This window comes from Trifolium pratense, linkage group LG4 (genome assembly GCF_020283565.1).
Source record: "Trifolium pratense cultivar HEN17-A07 linkage group LG4, ARS_RC_1.1, whole genome shotgun sequence".
Classification (NCBI taxonomy): domain Eukaryota; kingdom Viridiplantae; phylum Streptophyta; class Magnoliopsida; order Fabales; family Fabaceae; genus Trifolium; species Trifolium pratense.
In genome coordinates this window covers 24695473-24712174 of record NC_060062.1, presented here as the reverse complement: position 1 = coordinate 24712174, position 16702 = coordinate 24695473, and the positions used below count along the sequence as shown (strand labels likewise).

Below are 16702 nucleotides of genomic sequence, written 5' to 3'. Positions count from 1 at the left end.
AACCAAATGCGGCTTTTGCGGTTTTCAGTTTGGTTTGGTTCGGTTTGCGGTTTTACTTTTGGATTGGTTCGGCTACGATAACCCCTACATTAACATGAAGATAAATATTATTTTCAACCCTTGATTTGAAAAGAGAGAGAAAGGAGAAAAGAAAAAAAAAAGTGAATTTAAGGGTGGTGATAGTAAATTTGAGGAACATGAGAAAAAACAAATTGAGAGAATCCAATCTCACCTGCGCGAAAATATGTAGCACAAAAAAATAGTTTTACTTATGTACTAAAGATTAGAATTTTTCCAATAAAAAGATAGTCATCTCATCATATCATTTCAATAATTGCATGATTATAAGACATTAGTAATTAAATTTCGGTAAGTTGCATTCATTAATTCATTTTATTTTTGGATAGGTTTGCCAAGGAATTGTAAGAATAAGCTATTTCGTGGGTATCTGCATTAAGATAATATGGCATCAAGTAATGAATCATTTTCAAAAAACCTCATACATGTAAAAGCAAAAATGCCTAATGTACAAAGTTTGGTAGAGTTTGGTAAATTGTTGAAAGGAAAAATGCGCAAAGATTTTGATGATAAATATGGAAAAATTCTTAGTTTAATGGAAGTTAATGTACAAGTGGAAGCCATAACGGCATTGTCCCAATTCTACGATCCCCCATACCGGTGTTTCACATTTCAAGATTTTCAAATGGCACCAACTCTAGAGGAGTATGAGCAAATTCTAGGATTCCCCTTAGAGAATTCCAAACCATACCACTACATAGGACATTATCCTTCTCTTTCAACTGTAGCTTCAATTTTAAAAGTAAACAAAGGTCAATTGAGCGCTGTTACGAAGAATCTAAATTGTGTCGATGGTATCCCGCTAGCATACCTCAAGGAGAGGTTAAATTTGTTTCATAAAGAACAAAATTGGACTGCCTTTACAGATGTGTTGGCTTTAACCATGTTTGGGATCGTTTTGTTTCCGAATATGGATGAATATGTTGACTTTGCAGCAATTGATGTTTTCTTAGCAGTAAGAAACCAAGGTCACAACCCGGTGCCTGCTGTTCTTGCTGACACGTATTACGTCCTTAATTCTTGTCATGAGATGAAGAAAAAAAGGATATTATGTTGCTTGCCCGCACTCTATGTGTGGCTGATCACCCATATATTTCACGGTGTTAGGCGTGCATCGTCGTGTCCTATTGTTGATTTCAAGGAATGCTTTGTGAAAGACAAGAGCAAACAAGATTGGGCTAAATATTTAAGAAATCTTAATGAGAGGACGGTTCGGTGGTACCCAAAATGGAGGGAGGTGAACAAGGTAATTTACCAATGCGGCACTTTTCCAAACGTGCCGCTATTGGGAACAAAAGGTTGTATAAATTACAACCCTTCTTTAGCATTGAGACAATTGTGCTACCCCATCATGCACCCACCTAATCAAGATGGTTTGACAGACCCATTTATTGTACATGGGATAGATGCAAAGGATACACAAGAGCATAGAAGGATCAAAATGGCATGGAATCAAATTGTACTAAAAGGGAGAGAACTTGGGAAAAGGAGCACCGACGCCCATGTTTCATACCGCCAATGGGTAAAGCAAAGAGTTCTTGAAATCAAATTGCCTTTCAGTGGTACTCATTCAACTGAGCAAGAAATGGCTGAACCTACCCCTATAACAAAAGAAGAGGTAGAAGGGCTCAGGGCAGCGTTGATAAAGTCCGAAGAAGAAAAAAAGGAGTTACAAGAAACATTAGAGAAATCATATCAAGAGAACAAAGACTTGAAGTTGAAAAACACTAATATGGAGGAATTTATTGAGACAAGCAACAAAAGGTTGAAAATAGAAACAAGTAAAAAGCTTAGAGTACAAGAGTGTTTGAGAGGCGCGGATGAAGAACTGACGGTGCGTGATGAACAGTTGAATAATGCTGTAGATAAAGCCTTTATGTGGAAAGGGTTGTGGTCAGAGTCCAATATTGGTGAAAGGAATGTGCAAAGGGAGCACAATGATTTGAAACAACAACTGAAGGAGATGGTGGTTAAGTATGAAAAGCAAGTAAAAAATGAGAAGCAACAAGAAAAAGTAGAAGTAATATGTAAAAATTTGATTGAAGAGTTGAAGGAAAAGGCGGGTTGTCCTATTAGGAAGAAAAATGAGTGATTTTAGTTTTTTATATTGTAATTTCCGATTTGTATTATTGAAAGACTTGTTGCTTTTGCATTTGTTGATCTAATATCATTTTTAATGTCTTTCGAAAAATGAAAACAAAAATGCTTATAATTAACAAAATAGTACGGCTTACAGTTCCTTGACATAAAATGCATAAATAAATTCATACATGCACCATTATTTTTCATACATGTAAAAAAATAATATAACACAAATTTGAACAAAATGTTATATCTATATTTCTTCAAAGCCGATCATCAATCCCTTCGGAAACCAGCCAACCGTCGAATAAACAATGTTTCAAAAACCAGAACCAAATAAACACCAGACTAAAATAAAAATGTTTCAAACTTAACCTGTGAAATAAAAATGTTGCACTATTCCTTGAATTACACTTGTCGGCTTCTTTTTTCGTGTCTCCATTCACCTCATGCTTATGCCTTCCACAATCTAAATTGGTAAAATGAGTTCAATATGCTCAATGAAACAAAGATATTTGAACCTCATAAATGTTTATGTAAATCACAATTACAGGTTCTTAATTACATATATAATACTGAAATTGAAGAAATGAAAAAACAACCTTTATCAAATGTCGAAATTGAAAATAGATGTCTACTGCATAGTTCAAAACAGATTATTCACGTTGCAGTTCATGGATCAAAATGAAAGCCTAAATCTACTGCATAGATAAAAACTACAAACAAAAGTTGATGACTAAGAGAACAAAATGACACTGACATGTACAAAATAATAAAAATAAAATGTGTAGAGCTAGGTTGAGCACATACTTATAACCATAACATATAATTAGAATCACATGAAATGAATACATAAACAAGCCTCAAATTCCTGGAATTAACAACACCAAATCAAGAACAAAAAGATCCTGAGAACAAACCAAACTGAACAGATAATAAATCCAACTACTAAGGCACCTTCAATATAAAGCAAAATGGCTCAAGTATATTTTATTATGTTATATTTCATAACAGCAAATGCATTTAGCAAGCTTTTAATTTGTTTCCCCTATACAATCTTGTAGGATGGAAACCTTGAATGTAAGATACTTCGTTTTACAAGTTTTAATTTCAACCATTGCCATCTTTCACTTAATGGCTAGTGCCAGGGTGATTCATCACATTGTTGATCGTGATGGATACCCTTCATGGTTCTCTACCAGTGATCGGATACTAGTTTATCAGCTTCAAAGTGGAGGTATGCAACCAAATACCACAGTGGCTAAGGATGGCAGTGGCCAATATACCACGGTTACTGACGGCATCAACTCTTATCCTACGAATTACCAAGGTAGATACATTATCTACGTTAAGTCCGGCATCTACAAAGAGTACATAACTGTTGATGAGAGAAAACCTAACATTCTCTTGTATGGTGATGGTCCTACTAACACGATCATCACCGGAAGCAAAAACTGCAATCAAGGACTGCGAATGCCACAAACTGCCACGTTCAGTAAGTTAACTGCTAATTATCCCTAGCTCTTTTATTATTTTAACTAGATAATTAATCTTGTCTGAATTAATATTTTGGTATTGATGAAATGTGCATGCAGCCACCTTGGGTCAAAACTTCATTTCCAAGTCAATAGCTTTCGAGAATACTGCTGGTCCAGGAGGTGCACAAGCAGTAGCACTCCGTGTTGCCGGTAATTACTCCGCATTCTTCAACTGTGCATTTCGTGGCTATCAAGACACACTGTATGTTGACCAGGGCCATCAGTTCTACCGTAATAGTGAAATAGCTGGAACCATCGATTTCATTTATGGTCTGTTCTGGACTAGACTAATGCTAGTCCACCTAGACCTTCACCAAGTCCACATGGCTTGCCCAATCACCTCCATGTCAGCATGGCACAAACTCTCCACCAAGATAGGGTAAAATTACTACTCTACCCACTATCTAAGGGTAATATCTTGGCAGTCCCTCTTAATGGGCCTTGGCTAGTCCAACCCACTAAGAGGACCTTTGGCCCAGAGCTGGGGGCTATAAATACTCTCCCTCTTGGGAGAGCAAGGTAGACACTATTCATTATTGCAATTACTCTCTCTCTCTAACCTCTCTCTAAGTACCTCTTTGCTCTCTATATTCCTTGTCTGACTTTGGCATCGGAGCACCTGCAGGTACAACCCCCCCCTCCGTGGATCATCTGCTCGGATTGCTTCCTACCACCTGCTCAACGGACTTCCAACTGGCCTCCTACCTGTTCTGATCAACAGTTAAGATCAGTGGCGCCGACTGTGGGGATCTGAGTTCTCCCCTTCTTTGTTTCGAGCAAGTAAACCAAAGAACAAAACCAATCAATCACTTTTTCATCATGGCCAGTGCATCTCATTTCAACAATGACGTTGAGGACGCTGCTCCTCCTTCTTCTCCCCGTCTGCCTCCTGTTCTCATCACTGACCTCCAGGCCCTCCCCGAGTCTGACCCTAGAGACGGGCAGGAAACTTCCTGGACTTCTGAGGACGGCGACCTGGTCGTCTTGACTGAGAAGCAGGCAGGGAAGCGCCCTCAGTCCGAGCAGGGCAGATCAGCAGAAACCGACTTGTCCACTGCTTCAGTTACCAATGCTGAACTAGCAGCACTCATAGCTGCCCTGAAGCAAACCACCGAAGCTCTCCAAGGCCAGAATCGCCGAATGGACGAACAGAATCTGAGACTAGATCGCTTGGAAAGGAATCAGCGACTCTCAAGGAACAACTCTCCCCCGAGGAGAACTCCTACTTCTCAATCCCCTCCTCGTCAGGAAACTGTCAGACAACGACGACCTGCCCTTGAGAGGATTGAGCAACCTGGCAGGAAAAGAGATCATGTCTCCCCTCCCCGCGAGGGTATATCTTCTCCGAATGTGAAGAAAGGAAAAATTGTGGACCGAACACCTCCTCGTCGTCATTCTCCCCAGGGACTCAGCTTGATGACCAAACAAGGGCAGCCAGCTAGCCGCAGCCATCACACCGACCAATTCTCCAGGAGCCCAACTCCTGATCGTGAGAGCTCACCTCCCCTAAACTCACATGAGAGTGACGAGGATGATCCCCGCTGCCCTTTATCTCACGACATACTTCAAGCACCCGTTCCCAAGGGATGTGAGCGACCACCTCCTCTCCCAGCTTATGATGGACTTTCTGACCCAGATGAACACATTGCATCAGTCAATGCTACCCTGAACTTCTTGAGGGTCAGCGGAGCAATTAGATGCAGAATATTTCCAACTACTCTGAGAAAGGGAGCTATGGCTTGGTACCACAGCCTAGCTCCTCGCTCCATAACCTCATGGATGGATCTGTCCGACCAATTCCGCAGGCACTTCACTGCTTCCCGCAAGCAACCAAAGACCGAGGCAGTCCTGGACGCCATCTTCCAAGCTGATAATGAATCTCTCCGCAGTTTCATAGAAAGGTTCAACAAAGAAGCCGTCCAAGTTGAAACAACTGATGACATGAAGAAATACCTGCTCCAAAGGGGCCTCAGGCCAAACTCTGACTTTGCAAAAGCCGTTGGAATCGAAAAGCCGCGCACCTTTAGCGACCTCCTCCTCAAATCTCAACCCTACATCCAATATGAAGAGCAACAAGCTGCAGATGCTGCCCGTTATGGGCGAGCAGGAAACAGTCAACCTCCTCCTCGATCAAATGCTGAACAGTTCAGCCGAGGAGGAGGAAGACGAAGAGGCGAAAGGCCTAGAGAATCCCGTGGACCTCCTAGCACGTTCAGCAATTATACTCCCCTTAGCAAATCCCAGGAAGAAATTTGGAAAGAGTGCAACTCAGCTGAGTTCACTAAAGCAGGAATTAAATTTCCAAGACAACAACCCACAAAGCCTGGCCAAGACAAGAGCAGGTACTGCAAGTACCACAAAGGTTACGGCCATCTGACTGACGACTGCATCCAATTAAAAGATGCCATTGAAATTCTGATTAGAAATGGGCAAATCAAACAATATGTGAAGAGGGGCAATGCTCCCCGGGCAGAAGCTGCTGAGCCCAGCAACACTGAAGAAGCTGCACCAGAAAAATCCGGGCACAAGCCAGTTGCCCTCGCCATCTCCAGAGCTGAAGACTTCTTTGTTCCTGACTACTTGGACGACACCTATGTTGCTCCTACACTGAACAAATGGGACGCACTTGCCCAAGCTATGGTTATCTCTTGTGGAGGTTTTGACAAACAGACTGTGGGATCCATCAAGAGAAAGTTTGAAGACTTGATAGATGGCTCCTCCAACCTGAGTGCAACTTTGGATAAACCAAGAGGGCAATCAAAGCCCTTAGCCTTCTATATGGAAGAGCTGCCCGGTGGAACTGCAAACTCCCAGATACCCCTGCTCATCAGAGTGGACATGGCAAATATGGACGTCCGCAGGGTACTGGTCGACCAAGGAAGCTCCTGTGATATCATGTATTCCCAACTTTTCAAGACTCTGCAACTAGATGAAACCTACCTCACTCCTTATTTTGGATCTGATCTCTCCGGATTTAATGGAGCAACAACCAAGCCATGGGGCTATGTAGACCTGCTAGTCACTGTTGGCTCTGAAGAAACTGCAAAAACTATCAAAGTGAAGTTCCTGGTAGTAGACTGCCCTTCTCTCTACCAGTGCATCCTGGGCCGAACAGCTATTGCTGACTTAATGGCTGTCCCTTCAACCGCCCACCTCAAGATGAAATATTATACTCATAAAGGCCAAGTTGCGACACTGCATGGAGACATTGAAGCTGCAAGGAGAGTCTTCAATGCATCTTCCAAAGGAAATGAGTATATCGGGCAGCTCCCCGAGTCCAAGAGGTCCAAGGCAACAACTTCCCTGCCCTTGCCAGAAATCAGCTCCATTGACCTCGACAGCCGCTTTTCCAAACAGGAAAACAAAGATGAGAAGAAGCTCCGCAAGGAGAAGAAGGAAGACGACGAGGCAAGCCAAGAGCACCGTCGTCCAGTTCCAGACGGCGAGTTCGAGCTGATGCCCTTCGGAGAAGACCCGAACAGGGCAGTGAAGATTGGGACCGGGCTCCCCGAACTTGCTAGGAAGCAATTTGAAGCCTGCTTGAAGGAAAATGCTGATCTGTTCGCTTGGCACGCTTCCGAGATGCCCGGCTTGGACCCCAACATAGCATGTCACCAGCTGACTATTGATCCCACTGCACTTCCCGTTGTACAACGTAGGCGTAGGCAGTCTCCTGAGAAATCGGAGGCTGCAGAAAAATGTGTAAAAGACCTCCTAGAGGCAAATTTTATTTCGGAGGCCAGGTATACAACCTGGCTGTCCAACGTTGTACTCGTCAAAAAATCTAATGGAAAGTGGAGGATGTGTTGCGACTATACCGATCTTAACAGGGCTTGCCCTAAAGACTCTTATCCCTTACCTTGCATTGATAGACTTGTTGATAATTCTTCTGGCTTTAAATTATTGTCTTTTATGGATGCTTATTCAGGTTATAACCAAATTCCAATGGCAGTAGCAGATAGAGAAAAAACAGCTTTCATGACCGAGTCGGGCAACTATTACTACAAGGTAATGCCCTTCGGTCTCAAAAATGCAGGAGCTACATACCAACGAATGATGAACAAAGTCTTCCGAGGACAAATAGGAGACATGCTCGAGGTATACATGGACGACATGATCGTAAAATCCCCCGAGGAACTCGACCATGTCGTGCACCTTCGAAAGGTGTTCGAGCAGGCCAGGAAACACAACATGAGATTCAACCCAGAGAAGTGCACCTTCGGGGTCCGAGCAGGTAAATTCCTGGGATTTTACCTAACCGAGCGAGGAATTGAAGCCAACCCTGACAAGTGCAGAGCTTTTGCCGAGCTCCCCACTCCGAGCGATAAGAAGTCCATACAAACTCTTAATGGAATGCTAACATCGCTTTCCAGATTTGTATCCAAATCAGCACAACATGCACTCCCCTTTTTCAAACTACTAAAGAAAGAAGCAGTCTTCGAATGGACAGATGAATGCGAGCAAGCTCTCCAACATCTGAAAAAGGCCTTATCAGAGCCACCTGTCCTCTCACGACCAAGTGACGAGGAGGTATTATACCTGTACCTTTCCGTCGCCTCAGAGGCTGTAAGTGCAGCTCTTATTCGCGAGACAAACGAAGGGCAGAAACCAGTATACTTTACGAGTAAAGCCTTGCAGGGTCCTGAACTAAGATACCAACAAATTGAAAAAATAGCCCTGGCACTAGTTTATGCTGCGAGGAGACTAAGACATTATTTCTTGGCCCATACAATTGTGGTCCGAACAGACCAACCAGTCAAGTCTTTGCTTGGCCGACCAGATATGGCGGGCAGGATGCTCAAATGGTCCCTCGAACTCTCAGAATTCGACATTCGTTACGAGAGCAGAAAAGCTCTAAAAGCCCAAGTCCTAGCTGACTTCGTTGCAGAGATGACGAACTCCTCCCCTACAGTGGACGGAGCAGATAAATGGACAATCTTTGTAGACGGAGCGTCAAGCGCTACAGGAGCAGGTGCAGACATCATTCTTGAAAATGAGAATGGCTTACTAATCGAGGTCTCCCTAGCATTATCCTTCCCGACTTCAAACAACCAAGCAGAGTACGAAGCATTCCTCGCTGGACTACGTTTGGCCGAGGACTTGCAAGCCAAGGAGATAAAAATATACACAGATTCGCAACTGGTCGCCTCACAGGTGCTAGGAGAGTATCAGACCAAGAATGATAACCTCTCTGAATACCTGGTGCTAGTAAAGGAAAAGATCACAAAGTTCAACTCTGTTGAAATATTACATGTTCCCCGCGAACACAACAAAAGGGCAGATATCCTGTCCAAGCTGGCAAGCACAAAAAGGAAGGGCGGAAACAAATCTGTCATCCAAGAGATACTCCCTCGTCCAAGCATAGAAAAACCAAGCAAGGTTGTGGACATAAACGTCATTGGCGACAAAGACTGCTGGATGACTCCAGTATACAACTTCCTCGAGCACGGAACTCTCCCTGACGACCAGAAACAAGCAGCTATAGTCAGACGAAGAGCCTACTCCTATGTCATCCTTGATGGAAAATTATACAGGAGAGGATTCTCCATTCCTCTCCTAAAATGTGTGGACGAGGACACAGCAGATTACATCCTGCGCGAAGTCCATGAGGGCATTAACGCCCAACACCTGGGAGGAAGGTCACTTGCCAGGAAAGCTCTACGAGCAGGGTACTATTGGCCTACTATGCAACAGGACGCCAAAGACCACGTAAAAAAATGTGACAAATGCCAAAGGCATGGGGACATGCACTTAGCTCCCCCTCGAGAACTAAAATCTTTGTCTTCCCCCTGGCCCTTCGCCTGGTGGGGCATGGACTTACTTGGTCCTTTTACCAAAGGACTTTATCAAAATCGCTACCTAATAGTAGCAGTGGACTACTTCACAAAGTGGGTAGAAGCCGAACCCCTCTCCGACATCACATCACTCAGAGTCCTGCGCTTCTTCAAAAGAAACGTGCTAGCTAGATTCGGAATACCACAGGTGGTAGTCACAGACAACGGAACACAGTTTACAGACAAAGATTTTCAAGCATTCCTTGTTGCCCTGGGCACCAAGCAGCACTTCACATCGGTCGAGCACCCCCAAACCAACGGGCAAGCTGAAGCAGCCAACAGAGTAATCCTGAGAGGGTTACGAAGAAGACTCGACCAAAACAAAAAGAAATGGGTCGAAGAACTTGACAATGTACTATGGGCTTATCGAACAACCCCACACTCCACAACCGGAGAGACCCCCTTCCGAATGGTATACGGAACAGAGGCAGTTATCCCCGTAGAGATTGGGGAACCATCTCGTCGAACTGAGCAACCTCTAGACGAGGAGCAAAATGACGAGGCACTTCGAGAAGAGCTTGACCTCGTTGAAGAAATCCGAACGGGAGCTTCCTTAAAAGAGGCCACCCTGAAGCAGAAAATAGCTGCCCGTCATGACACCAAAGTCATCAAAAGAGAATTCGAGGTGGGCAGCCTCGTCCTAAGACGCAATGCAGACTCCCAGGATGGCAAACTTGCACCCAATTGGGAAGGACCATACCGCGTCATTGACAAAACAGAAAATGGTGCATACTATCTCGAGGACCTTCGAGGAAAGAAACTTCCTCGACCTTGGAATGCCCAGAAATTGAAACAATATTACAGCTAAGTTATTGCCACACTAAAAGGCTGCTCGCACTTCAGAACACAACGAATCGAGCACCTTAGACAACGGAGGGCACCATGGCACACGTGCTCATCTAAAACCATAGCAGGGGAACTAATTCACCATAAGGGAGATGGAACTCCTGCTAGACGAGGATAACTCTTGAAACGAGCCCATCGTCCCCGTGCCACGACCTAGCACCCAGCTCGCGATGGGAGGTTCAGGTTGCGAAGAAGGGTACACTAGCGTGCTTGTATTCGCGTAACTTAGAAACAACTCTAAGTGCTTATACAGTTCCCTAAACTGTTTAAGTCAAAACCGAGGAGACTACCCTCAATAAAACATGCTCAGTATCAAGCAGGGGAGACCTCCCCGGCAAAATAACAACGAGCGCAGCATTCATACATGCAAAAATATGACAAGTATACAAAATTGGCATAAAAATAAACAGGCAAAACTTAGCACACCAACTTGCTCGGACGGGGACACTAACGTGCCCGGACGAACACACTAACTTGCTCGGACGAGCACACCGACGTACTCGGACGAACACATCAACCGGCTCAAACGAACACATGACGTGCTCGAACGATCAAAACAGGGAGGGGATACTCCCCGGTTCCAGTTCGAACAACGAAATTTCAGTCATGCCAATAACGGGGAAGAAAACCTCCCCGGTTCCAGTTCGAACAACGAAATTTCAGTCATGTCAATAACGGGGAAGAAAACCTCCCCGGCCCAACGTTGGCAAACAAATTAGCATAAAATTTCGCTAAGTTAAAAATGGGGAATAAAATTCCCCGGCTCAAATCTCAGGCAAAATTTTATCCAAGTTAGAAACAGGGAGGAGAACCTCCCCGGCTCAAGATTGATAACAAATTTTCAAAAAATTTTCTAAGTTAAAACGACGGGGAGGCTCCCCGGTTGAAATTTTAAACAACGAAATTTCCCCAAAATTTTCTAAGTTAAAAAAGGAGGAAACATACATGCGAGCAGAAAAAGGTAAACATATATGCGAGCAGATATAGACGAGCAGTTATAAACAAGCATAGATAAATAAACGGGCACCTGCCCGGAATTGTCATAAAAATGAAAGACGGGGACAAAAGCCCACTTGTTCCAAAAATTACAAACCATGGCTCAAAGGCCCCAAAAATTCAAAGAGACAAAAATAAATTACAATAAAAAAGATGGGAACATCTACTCCTCGCATCTATCCTCCTGCTCGTCTTCGTGACCTTCCTCGAGCACCCCTTCAGCATCTTCCTCGTCTTCATCAGAGTCGGCCAGTCCAGCCGGAATAACAATCTGGCCATCCTGGACCTGCCCGTTCACATGCATTCCTCGGGTCACCAGCTCCACATCAGGATTGAGACACTTGATTTGCTGCACGGCATTCTCGAAGGCGTACTCAGTACCCTCTACAAAGTCATGGGACAGCTGAGCAATCACCTTGACCAAGTCTGCTCGGGTGGTCAACCCCTCGGCAGCCTTATGCTCGTTCTCGCCCGGAGCAATGACAGCATTAAGCCTTTCAATTTCAGCCCGAGCAGCATCCAAATCCTCTCCCCTTTTACGGTGCTCGTCCAGCTGGTCACCCCAATGTTTTTGCTTCTCCCTGAGGTCATCCACAACAAGTTCGAGCTGGTTGATCCGACCTTTGGCCCGCTCGTGCTTGGTCCGGGCAGTGTCCAGCTGCTTGACTAACGTTTCCCGCTCCTCACCAAGGACAAGGCTGCTCGAGACCATTCGCACCATAGCAGCCATGTCACGAGCATGCTGCTGCCGGCGAACCTCTGGTTCCTGGTCAAGAATAGCAGCCCGTTCAGTTTCAAAGACCTCCGGAGGATACTTCTCAAAAAATCTATCCACGGTAAAGCACCGAGGAACTGGAAAATTTCTGCATCCTCCCATGCCCGCATCTTCAACCGGGGAATCTTCTTCTCTTGTCCTCTTCGCTGGAGGAGGCCGGGGAGCTGAGGTAGGGGTGCCCGAACCAACACCCGAGGTCCCAATCACCTGCACGGAAGGGGTCCCCGGCCTCACTTCCTGGGAAGCTCTGGCAACAATCTTCTTTTTTCCTCGGCCAGACCTGCTCGCCTTCTCATCCTGCTTGGCCTTCAGCATGCGCTCGGCAATGGTTTCCATTTCGTCTGCAAATAAATGACGAACACGTTAGTAAAGCACGAGGAATACACACAACAATAGCAGAAATTTTTCTAAGTTAAAAATAGAAAAAAAAAAAAAAAGCAATACCCAAGCACAGCCTAACCTCCCCGGCATTCTTACACTTGAGGAGGTTCCTAGTATTTATAAAGCGGGGAGAGACCTTCGCCTTCCCATGCTCGTCCCTTAGTGTAACTCCCTTACGAGTCGTCCAGATGCCCGGAGTAAAACCGGCCACAAAGGCCTTCAAATTTTCAAAGGCAGCCATCTCCTCGGGAGACAAGTCTGCGTCCCCGGTAGTATACTCCTTAGGTTCCCTCCGGAAGTGATCATACGACCAACTAAGGGGGAACTTAGGAACTGCTCGGAAGATAACTTGCCCGTTGTCATCTTTACGAGCAACACCCTGCTCGTCCCTATCTTCTTCCAGTTCCAACAAACTCTCCCGGGCAGCTGGAGACTCTGGCCGGATGATGAAATACCTCTCCTTGAAGTCCTTAATAGAATCCACAAACATTTTAAACAATTTGACATCCTCGTGATGCTTTAAGGAAACCCAATTCTGACGAGGGGCACGCCCAACCTCCCTCGTCGGCTTACGTTGAATCTTGAAAATTCTAAAGAAAAGAGGAAGAGTGGGACGAACACTCCTATACGTGCAGAGGTGCTCGAACCCCATGATAAAAGACCATGAATTTGGATGCAGCTGCGACGGAGCCACCTGCAAGGCTTTAAGCACGCTGGCCGCAAAGGGGCTGAACGGCAGCCTGAGCCCCATCTCCTTAAATACAAATTCGTACATAGCGAAACCATGCCCGGCAAAGGACGAGCACACCCGTTCACCCTCCCCGGGTATATGGGTCGACCAATTTTGAAGCCCGTCTGCTCTCTGCTGCTCGACGGTCATATATAATCTTGGATCCTGGGAAGTAAGCGACGAGGCTATTCCCCGGGGCTCTGGAGCAACCCAATCCAGCGCAGGATCGGTTATGCAGTCAACCAATGTGTACTTCTCCGCACCCTGGCTTTCCACAACCTCCTCGGACTCTGACATTTTACAACCTGAAATGCAGCAAAAACAAAGTGAATTCGATGATCAAATCCACCCTTTCACCGCAATTCAAGTGAAAGGGCGCAGGATAGGACGAGGACGCTGTCCCCGACCAAAGCCCTTTTCAAATGGCAATCAAAATCGTTTCCGAGGAGGATAAGGCAAATAAAGACGGGGAGATAAGCTCCCCGGCATGAAATTTAAACAACAAATTTCGTGAAGTTTTCTCTAAGATAAAGACGGGGAGGTAAGCTCCCCGACATGAAATTTTGACAACAAATTTCATGTAAAAATTTCTAAGTTAAAAACGGGGAGGTAAGCTCCCCGGCATGAAATTTTGACAGCAAATTTCATGCAAAATTTTCTAAGTTAAAAAGGGGGGAGATAGGCTCCCCGTCACGAAGTCAAACTATCTAAAGTTTCAAACGGGGAGATAGGCTCCCCGTCACCTAAATAAACTATCCAAAGTTTCAAACGGGGAGACAGACTCCCCGGCTCTTAATAAACTATCCAAAGTTTGAAACGGGGAGATAGGCTCCCCGTCACTAGTCGTCAAATCTAAAGTTTCAAAAGGGAGGAAAGCTCCCCGGCACTAAATCCATATGGTGCCCGGCACGTTCATCCTAATGTTCATAAATTCATACATTCTTCATGTAAAAAACGCCCAAAACTGGGCAGAAATGACAAAAGATAGATCTAAGCAAGAAAATTTGGAAGAATTACCTTGAATATGAGGGAAATCTGAAGAGCGATTTGACTAGGATGTTTAAACTTCAGAGAAATCCACAAGTGAAGAGAGAGAGTGAAAAGTAAAAATGAAGTTCACTCTCCTCTATTATATAGATCAAGCCAGGAAAGTGAAGAGACGCTTTGATCCAATGGTCCTTACACTCCCTCGTAAAAATCAAAGCAGTAAATGCACCCTTTCACGTCCCCAATGAAAGAGGATGCTTGAATTTCACTCGAGCAAGTCTTCAAGCAAAAAGCTGCACTTCGCAGAAAACCTCCTCGTTGCTAACTTCCTCGTCATAGCAACGAGCAACAATTCTTTCTTGAAAAATCGTCTCCTCGTCATCATTGCGAGCAACAAAACTTCTCGTTGTTATCTCTTCGCTATAGCAACGAGCAACTGTTCCATCTTGTGCAATATCTCCTCGCAGGGGATACGAGCAACACATACTTCCTCGTAACCATAATTACGAGCAGGATATCGATTCGAGCAAAACACTGCAGATACTTGCTACGAGCAAGTCTTTGACGAGCAACTTCCTCGTCCACTTTTGTTCAAGAGAGGTTGCAAGGAGATTTCCTTCTGCACTTGGGCACACATCTAAAGTCATCACTCCTATGCCTAGAAGCAACGACTTGGGGGGCTCCTGTTCTGGACTAGACTAATGCTAGTCCACCTAGACCTTCACCAAGTCCACATGGCTTGCCCAATCACCTCCATGTCAGCATGGCACAACCTCTCCACCAAGATAGGGTAAAATTACTACTCTACCCACTATCTAAGGGTAATATCTTGGCAGTCCCTCTTAATGGGCCTTGGCTAGTCCAACCCACTAAGAGGACCTTTGGCCCAGAGCTGGGGGCTATAAATACTCTCCCTCTTGGGAGAGCAAGGTAGACACTATTCATTATTGCAATTACTCTCTCTCTCTAACCTCTCTCTAAGTACCTCTTTGCTCTCTATATTCCTTGTCTGACTTTGGCATCGGAGCACCTGCAGGTACAACCCCCCCCTCCGTGGATCATCTGCTCGGATTGCTTCCTACCACCTGCTCAACGGACTTCCAACTGGCCTCCTACCTGTTCTGATCAACAGTTAAGATCATGGTCGATCAAGCACCTTAATCCAAAACTCTACAATTTTGGTGAGAAATCCAGCTCCAGGACAACAAAATGTTGTGGTGGCAGATGGTACTTTCAAATTCAATAAGTTCAGAACTGGTATAGTCCTTCAGAATTGCTCCATCATACCCGATGCTGATCTCAAACCTTATCTACAAAGAGTGAAGACTTACCTTGCAAGACCGTGGAAGCCATTTTCAACGGCAGTCTTCATCAACAATTACATTGATGGTTTTGTACAACCGGAAGGATATATGATATGGAATGAGACTCATCCTAACACAGAAAACTCTTATTTTGCGGAGTTTGGAAATATTGGACCTGGTGCCAAGACTACAACAAGAGTAAAATGGCGGCTTCTATATTCACGGCTGAACGGTTCATTAATGCTAGGACTTGGTTGCCTGCCACTGGAATTCCCTACGATCAAGGCTTGGCATAACCTCAACCATTATGAATATTTTTTTTATTTTTTTTTGTTTTCCTTTGCAGTTGTAAGTTGTAACAAGTTCATAGTTATCAAAGGAAGAAATTACTTTATTAGTAGTTATGAATAATGTTTTCATTATTACCATGCTTCTGTTTTTCAATGCATCAGTGTAGTAAAGTGACTGTTGACTTTCAATACATAGTTGACCTATTTTGCATGACACTTTTTTCTTTCTTCTAAAATATGGTTTATGTTTAAATTATGTTGTCAAATTAGAATGTGGCATTGTACATTTATATATTTGTTAACGACGACTCAGACACGCTTAGCAGTTTTAGCGATTTCAAAATTTATTTTTGGAAAAGGCCAAGAAAGAATATATTAAAAATTAAGTATACCTGCTGAAGGATTTTAAATCATAAAGTAATGGATCGAGAAACAAATTAAAGAGAAGCACTTCATGTAACCCCCAAACAAATTAAAGAGTTCGTGTCTCACATGTAAAAATTACAATCAAATATCTTGAATTTAGATTTAAACCACCACCACACCAGGAGTTTTATATTATAAATCATGGAATTTGCGTCCAAAGCTTTATGATTAAACACTCGATCGTTTCTAGCTTTCCAAATTATCGTCAACCAAATTGCTTTAAAGCTATTTTTAATCTTCCAAAAAATAAACTTATAGGCCATTGAAAATCGAGCTTGAGAAAGAGCACTATTTAAAAGAGCACCTTGAATACCCAACCAATTCCGCATGCTGCACCACCATATGAGAGCCCTCACAAACTAAAATAAATGCGATAAAGAATCAACAAAACCACATTAAAGACTACAAAATTGAGAGTCAACATTCACAATTCCA

General features: G+C 44.1%; 1 protein-coding gene and 1 pseudogene across 1 annotated transcript; both read left to right on the top strand.

Annotated features, from left to right (window-relative positions):
• Positions 1–463: 463 nt before the first annotated feature.
• On the top strand, positions 464–2170 carry LOC123922348. Its single transcript, XM_045975073.1, has one exon. The coding sequence runs from the start codon at positions 464–466 to the stop codon at positions 2168–2170; it is 1707 nt and encodes a 568-aa protein (XP_045831029.1).
• A 1124-nt stretch (positions 2171–3294) lies between these two features.
• Positions 3295–15847, top strand: LOC123922345 (annotated as a pseudogene).
• Positions 15848–16702: the final 855 nt, after the last annotated feature.

Bases quoted from the DNA above. Each gene is read 5' to 3' on its own strand.
- LOC123922348 (XM_045975073.1), top strand. From the start codon at position 464: ATGGCATCAAGTAATGAATCATTTTCAAAAAACCTCATACATGTAAAA.